Here is a 7277-nt window from a genome sequence, read left to right as displayed (position 1 = left end):
TTGCCGGGTAGAGTAATCTTAGTTGTAGGTTCTTCCCTTTCATCACTTTAAGTATATCATGCCACTCCCTTCTGGCTTGTAGAGTTTCTGCTGAGAAATAAGCTGTTAACCTTATGGGAGTTCCCTTGTATGTTATTTGTCGTTTTTCCCTTGCTGCTTTCAATAATTTTTCTTTGTCTTTAATTTTTGCCAGTTTGATGACTGTGTGTCTCGGCGTGTTTCTCCTTGGGTTTATCCTGTATGGGATGCTCTGCATTGCCTGGACTTGGGTGGCTATTTCATTTCCCATGTTAGGGAAGTTTTCGACTATAATCTCTTCATATATTTTCTCTGGTCTTCTCTCTCTCTCTTCTCCTTCTGGGGCCCCTATAATGCGAATGTTGTCGCGTTTAATGTTGTCCCAAAGGTCTCTTAGGCTGTCTTCATTTCTTTTCATTCTTTTTTCTTCATTCTGTTCCACAGCAGTGAATTCCACCATTCTGTCTTCCAGGTCACTTATCTGTTCTTCTGCCTCAGTTACTCTGCTCTTGATTCCTTCTAGTGTATTTTTCATTTCAGTTATTGTGTTGTTCATCTCTGTTTGTTCTTTAATTCTTCTAGATCTTTGTTAAACATTTCTTGCATCTTCTCGATCTTTGCGTCCATTCTTTTTCCGAGGTCCTGGATCATCTTCACTCTCATTATTCTGAATTCTTTTTCTGGAAGGTTGCCCATCTCCACTTCATTTAGTTCTTTTTCTGGGGTTTTATCTTGTTCCTTCATCTGGTACATAGCCCTCTGCCTTTTCATCTTGTCTCTCTTTCTGTGAATGTCTCATGTGGGTAAAGTTTTAATGTTGGTAACAAAAGAGGTTGAATGTTGAGAAGAATGAATCCACAGGTTTAAACCACAAACCCCTTGGTTACATGCTTGCTTGACCTGTAGGATACAGATGCACCTTCTTTGGATAATCACATGGGATCTTAGTTATCCTTTTTGGTGACTTGATCTTCCTAGTTTCTGTTGAGGGCGGCTCTTTGCTGTAGAGTCTACACACGCTCAGCCCTTCCCTGTGCTGCTCCAGTGGGGGGGAAGTTTCGCCAGGCAGAGGGCGCTGAGTGATTTCATGTAGTCGAGCAAACGTTAGGTTTCCATTTACGTTTTGGCTGTAATTGTTAGAGGATGATAGTAATCTTCCAGTTTTCATATCTCTGCCTGTGAATATTCCTTTACTTTTTCTTTTTTTAAACCTTTTAAATGTTGTTCTATTTAGAGATGGGTTAAGTAATTAATGAATTCCAGTAATGAGTAAGAATGAATTTTCTTTAGGTAAGTGGTCTTAACAATTCATTTTTAATTCAGTGTATTATGTATTTAATTTTAACACAGATTTTTCCCTCGTGGAATTTCCAAACTGTCATGTTATGTGCTTAATGCACGCATTCACTCAAGAAAAGTGAGCACTGGGGGAGGACGGGGCAGAGGTGAACATGAAGACTGATGCTCAGAAAGTTCAGAAAATGAGTTTACGTTGTATGGATTTCTTTTCCCAAACAAAATTTAAAAAGCACCAATTTTGTCAGAGGGAATATCACATATAATACTTAGATTAAAAAACTTAATAGTTTATTTAGAATGTAAGGTTGACTTTATTTTCTTTAGGATTTTGTTTGCGTTGGATGCAGGGACTTTTCTTGCTTGAATGTTGCTGCCTCAGGGCTTGGGGGTTCCCTGGGGGCCCCAGCTTGAATTTGAGATGCACCTGAGGTGTGGTCGGTGCCGGGACCACTCTGCGATCTGCCACGAAAGGAAGAGCAGGTGGTGCTCCCTCATTACTGCCCAGCCCGAGCTTTGTGCTTGGATGGGCAGCACTGGTTTTCTTAAGCTTTGCTGGCCAGTCTTGGCTCAGGTTACATCTCTCTACCGTGTGTGTACACATGACATACATCCCTGCGCTGTGTGTGTCCATGTATGTGTATGCACGACATTGTATTTCCATACGTATGACATCTGCTCCCATACCCATGTGTGTGCACTTGTGCCCACGTGTGTGTCTGCCCCCCGCTGGCCCATATGCTCTGTGAGGCGGGGCCCCAGGCCCGCATCACTTCCTACACGAGTTCCATGTGGACATGCCAGGCAGTGGCCATCTCCCCTTCTCTGCTGTGTGACCAGCATGTGGTCTGGCACCGTGTAAGCACCTGATAAATATTTGTTGAATGAATACACAGTATTTTCTTAAAGACCTGAAGCTTAGGGTGACTATTAGGTTGTTGTTTTATCCTTAGCTTTTGACAAAAAATTATTGATAATGTAGGAAAATAAAGTGAACTCTCATGTCTATTAACATAGCAATAGATTTCTAAACGTGTTTTAAATAGGCTTCTGAGAACTGAATGTTCCTTTTTTTTTTATTGTGACAAATTATTGATTTTCAATTGTTTAGTTTTATTACATTTCTCCTAATCTGTGGTGAAAACTTAAAATGTTGAAAATCATTTTATTTTCCCCTTTTATTGGTTAGTGGAAATGAACTGTAGCTCATTTGATGTTGTAGCTACCTCATTTTTTCTTCTTATGTTTGGCCCAGGGGTTTAGCCAAGTAGGAGATGGTGAAGTTGATACACAGTCACTGAGCACCACTTAGTACCAGACACCCACTGGTGTTGGTCGTAATGGTGGTTAAGTCCTCGAAGGACAGATAGTAACAGTGCGATTGTGCAGCCATGTCTGGCAGGCTCAGGATTCCCAGGGAACCGCCTCTCTGCTCTCCCTCAGCAGCAGCTCTGTGGTGAGGACGAGGTGGAGTGCTCCGACAAGGACGAGCCTGATGCAGACGCGGACGCATCCAGCGACTGTCCCACCATCCGGGCGCCACTGACATCTCTTAAGAGCCACCAGGGAGTGGTCATAGCCGCCGACTGGCTGGTCGGGGGCAAGCAGGCGGTGACGGCCTCGTGGGACAGAACGGCGAACCTGTATGACGTGGAGACGTCGGAACTTGTTCACTCCCTGACAGGTGTGCAGGCACTGCATTCCCGGTCGTGTGCAGACGACGTCTCGTCTAGAAGGACTGTTGGTTCTCTTGGTGCAGCTGTGATTTTCAGAGGTCCTTTATGATTAATAGAGCTGTTGGCAGTTAAATTTATCTTATCTTCGGGGGGGTTAATTGCATCTAGATACATGCAGTATCTAGATATTTGAATGTGGTTGTTGTATTAGTTTTCTTTTGCTTTGTAACAAAGTTCCACATGCTTAATGTCTTAAAATAACATGAATTTATCACATTGTGCCCCTGGGTCAGGAGTTCTGGGCACATGCTCGCTGACCCTCTGGTTCTCAGGGTGTCATGGGGGGAGTGAAGGTGTTGGTGGGGGCTGTGCTCTCACCTGAGACCTGGGGTCCTCTTACTGCCATTGGGAGGATTCCTTTTGTGGCCCGTGACTGAGATCCCATTTTCCTGCCTGTTGTCAGCTGGGGGCAGTTCTCAGCATTCAGAGGCTGCCCTTAGTCCCCCGTGGCCACTCCAGAGGCATCTCAACATGTGCTGTTGGCTTTCTTCCAGGCCATCAGGAGAGCATCTCTGCCGGGACTCTTTGAAGGGTCCACTTGACTAGGTCAGGCCCATCCAGTACAATCTTTATTTTGATTAACTCAAAACCATGTGATTTGGGGGCCTTAGTTATATCTGCAAAATCTGTTTTGCTTTATAATGTACTGAGATTACCAGAGCATTTGCAGGTTCTGCCCAAACACAAGGGCAGGAATCCTGCAGGGTGTGTACCAGGTCTGGGCATCTCTGGGCTGTCTCAGAGCTCTGCCCATCACAGGCCTTTGTGCGTGTTTATCGGTGAGTGCCTTTCCTCATTGAGTGATAAAGGTTGTGTTCTACGGAGCGCTCCACCTGTGTATTATTAGAGGTTATTCTGCAAGTGCGGAATTTGGAACTGTACTTATTTACACACTCAGCCTGTTGGAGATCTGCCTGACCTTCCAGCCATCGGAGTCAGGAGTGTCCCACCCACACTTATCCTGCTTTTCCAAATGCACGAGGGGAAGGGACACGGGTCCCACCTCGACCCCACACACCGTTTCCGCAACTTCTCTTACCGGCAGCATAGCAGGGGACTGCCTCCCTGTGACCATCTGCCCTTCGTCTCTGTCGCAGGGCACGATCAGGAGCTGACGCACTGCTGCACACACCCGACCCAGCGGCTGGTGGTGACCTCCTCCCGCGACACGACTTTCCGTCTGTGGGACTTCAGGGACCCTTCCATCCACTCCGTGAATGTTTTCCAGGGCCATACGGAGTGAGTCTCAGTTCCCTAGATGTCTCTTTTTAACTATTCGAGAAAGAAGTTTTGCAGGTAGACGTTAAGACTCAGTTCTTATTTTAATTTTCAGTGTTAATTTCCAACTCCACCATTTTTCAGAATGGCTACTCTTTCCCGAAACACTTAGCTCATTTTGGAAGATTTCACTGATACCCTCTCCTGAAACTGGAGGCGGGCAGGAGGTGGGGGAGGGCCAGGAAATGCTCGGGTCGTGGCGTGAACATCAGAGCGGTTCCCTGCCCCTCCTCGTCCTCGCGCTGGGCTTGTTCTTGTCTAGTCTTGACATCACGCATGTTCGCAGGGTTGTTCCGGAAGAGTCCCCACATCCCACCCTTTGCCTGGTGGGCAAAGCTGCATCCCGACAGCTCGCCCCCCACACGCTTGTTCTCACCTCATGTGACCTTCCCACTGAGTGATGCCCAGCCTCCCAGCTCCTCGGCCTGCAGTCTGGCCCTCTCCCGGTGGCCCTGTGCAGCCCCCGCTGGCACTCCTATCACCCGCAGCTCCCGACCATGTCCTGTCACCTGCCCCCGCTGTCCCGCAGGGTCCCTCCTGTACAGCAGCACATCCGTAAAGGCCGGATCGCGGCCGTATCAGCAAACACTTCTTGGCAGATGAACCTGCTTGTCGGCTGCTCCAGTCTGATCTCCTGTCTTTGTCATACAGTCCTGTAAACGGATCCATTTTCTGTGTTTAATGTTAGGTACGAAATTTTAGATTTTTTTTTTTTTTTTTTTTTTTTTTTTTTTTTTTGTGGTATGCGGGCCTCCCTCTGCTGTGGCCTCTCCCGTTGCGGAGCACAGGCTCTGGACGCGCAGGCTCAGCGGCCATGGCTCACGGGCCCAGCCGCTCTGCGGCACGTGGGATCCTCCCAGACCGGGGCGCGAACCCGGTTCCCCTGCAGCGGCAGGCGGACGCGCAACCACTGCGCCACCAGGGAAGCCCCGAAATTTTAGATTTAATATTCAAAATTAATAAATGTTCAAAAGGAAACCAGGACAGTGTTCTTCCGGAAGCTCGAGGTCGGTGTGTGCAGCCCCAGCGCCTGCCCAGCCGAGTGTGGGCTTCAGTGGGAAGGCCCTCATCTGCTGGAGGGGCGCGCTCCTGCCAGGGGGACCCCGGGCTCCCCCAAGTCCCTGCCTCCTGGGGCTGGTCCTGTTTGTGGAGGGGGGACCCTGCTGGGGTGCCCAGGGGCCCAGGAGCAGCTGCTCTTCCCTGCTTTTCAGGCAAGTCACTCAGGGCCCAGGGAGCAGAAGGGACCGTTTGGTCACAGTACGCTGGACGAGCCAGGACTCTGCCTGCATAGCCCTACTCCTTAGTCCACATGTCTTTTTTCCAAGTTTCTCATTTTAAAAGTTTAAGCATAACATAAAAGTTGAAAGAATAGTCAGCAAATCCCCAATTACCCTTCTCCTAGGATCACCCATTTTTATTTCTCCACATTTGCCTCTGTCTCTGCAGACACGTGCAAAGGGCTGGATGTACAGCATGCACTTGTACTTTCTTTGGCTGAGCCTGTGTCTTTGAGAATAAGGACATTCTCTAAATATGATGGTATCGTTTCCACCTGAGGAAAATAAAAAACAGCTTGTGACAGCATCTGACATCCAGCCTATGTTCACATTTATCCCTGTTGTCCCCAGAGAATCTTTTATGTTTTTTTAAGGTTTAATTGAGATTCATTCATTACATTTAGATACTATGTTTCTTGGTCTCTTTTAATCTGGGGCAGTTCCACCCATTTTGTTATCGTTATATTTTTTGTGACGCCGAGTTTGTGTGTGGAATGCAAGCCAGTCTCTTGTGGAACGTGCACCCTCTGCATTTCTTCTGCGGCTTCCTTTCTGCCGGAAGTCTCATAGCCACTGCTGTGTGTGCTGTGTCCCGCCCATCACTGCACAACTGGGGACGCTGGCCTGGACCACAGGTAGTGTCTGCCAGGTGTCCCCACGGCCGTGAGAGTTGACACGTTGAGGTGTATCTTGTTCCTCAGCGACCTTCCACCCAGTGAAAGGTCTGATGTCATCCAGCATCCTTGCCTGAATCAGTTATTCCTTCGAGAGTTGGGAAAGGATGGTTTTGCTGATTCTGTCCGTCCTTCTGCCTGCGTAAGCTGGCATTTTATTCATTGGCATGGTTGAGAGTTAGTGCAGCCTCGCAGACCCTCCTACTCGAGGGTGATGGGCCTTTGTGGCTGTGAGTATGAGCAATGCTCAGGCTGTGCCAGATTCACCGCCGAGCGCCCCGTGGCTCCTCTTCCATGAGACCCTCACTTGGCCAACTAGCCGCCCTGGCCCAGCAGGCGTCTGTCCAGACTCGCCCTGCACCGTCTGCCCTAGTCTCCTCACTGAGTTGGCCCTGCGGGTGGTCCTGGACCGAGCAAAATCTGGCCGGAGATCCAGGGCAGGTGGAGGAGTCTCGCATGGAGGGCAGGCAGTCCGTCTTGTGGTGCACGGGCCTCTGCCCTGCTCGCTTGAGCCTCCTCTGCCTCACGGGGTAGGGTAGGCCTGCGGGGGCAGAATCCAGGAGGCTCCCCTGGTGAGTGTGGAGCATGGTGAGGACTCCGTGAGTCCTGACGGCCTCCTCCCCGTCCATGGGTAAACCGAAGCAGGGTCCTCAAGATTGCCGGACTCTGAATTTGGTTCCAGGGAGCTCTGTCTCCGTGTTATTTGAAGGGTCTTTTGGTCACATTCTATTTTCAGTTGCTCTGTTTAACTTCTGAAAGTTTTTATTTTTGTTTTGCACAAAAAGCCAAGAACTTAACTGGGAGTCGATGGAAGAGCCTGGTGTAGCTTTGAGAACATGGTAGCAGTGGCCTGTTCCCACCTGTCTTCTCTGACTGGAGGGTAGCAAGTACTGTGTCATGTTTAAGATACCTGTTTAATTGTTGTTCTATTTTTGCAGCTGGTAGGTGTGTAAAATGATGGCTGTTTTGGAGAGAGACACTTACGAGGAGTGTAACCG

The 7277-nt window shown here is 48.6% G+C and overlaps 1 protein-coding gene across 6 annotated transcripts in view; it reads left to right on the top strand.

Annotated features, from left to right (window-relative positions):
* WDR37 (WD repeat domain 37) overlaps positions 1-7277 on the top strand; it is a 56327-nt gene that overhangs the window by 34340 nt on the left and 14710 nt on the right. For 3 of the 6 annotated variants that reach the window (XM_024129572.3, XM_024129575.3, XM_007102294.4), the window contains exons 10-11: positions 2758-2998; positions 4148-4289. In XM_024129572.3, coding sequence (XP_023985340.1) covers positions 2758-2998; positions 4148-4289 — 383 coding nt within the window. The remainder of the gene's footprint in view (positions 1-2757; positions 2999-4147; positions 4290-7277) is intronic. The other 3 variants (XM_024129576.3, XM_007102296.4, XM_007102295.4) reach the window with 1 other exon arrangement.

Source organism: Physeter macrocephalus, chromosome 11, assembly GCF_002837175.3.
Source record: "Physeter macrocephalus isolate SW-GA chromosome 11, ASM283717v5, whole genome shotgun sequence".
NCBI lineage: Eukaryota > Metazoa > Chordata > Mammalia > Artiodactyla > Physeteridae > Physeter > Physeter macrocephalus.
This window is presented reverse-complemented; position numbering and strand designations above follow the sequence as displayed.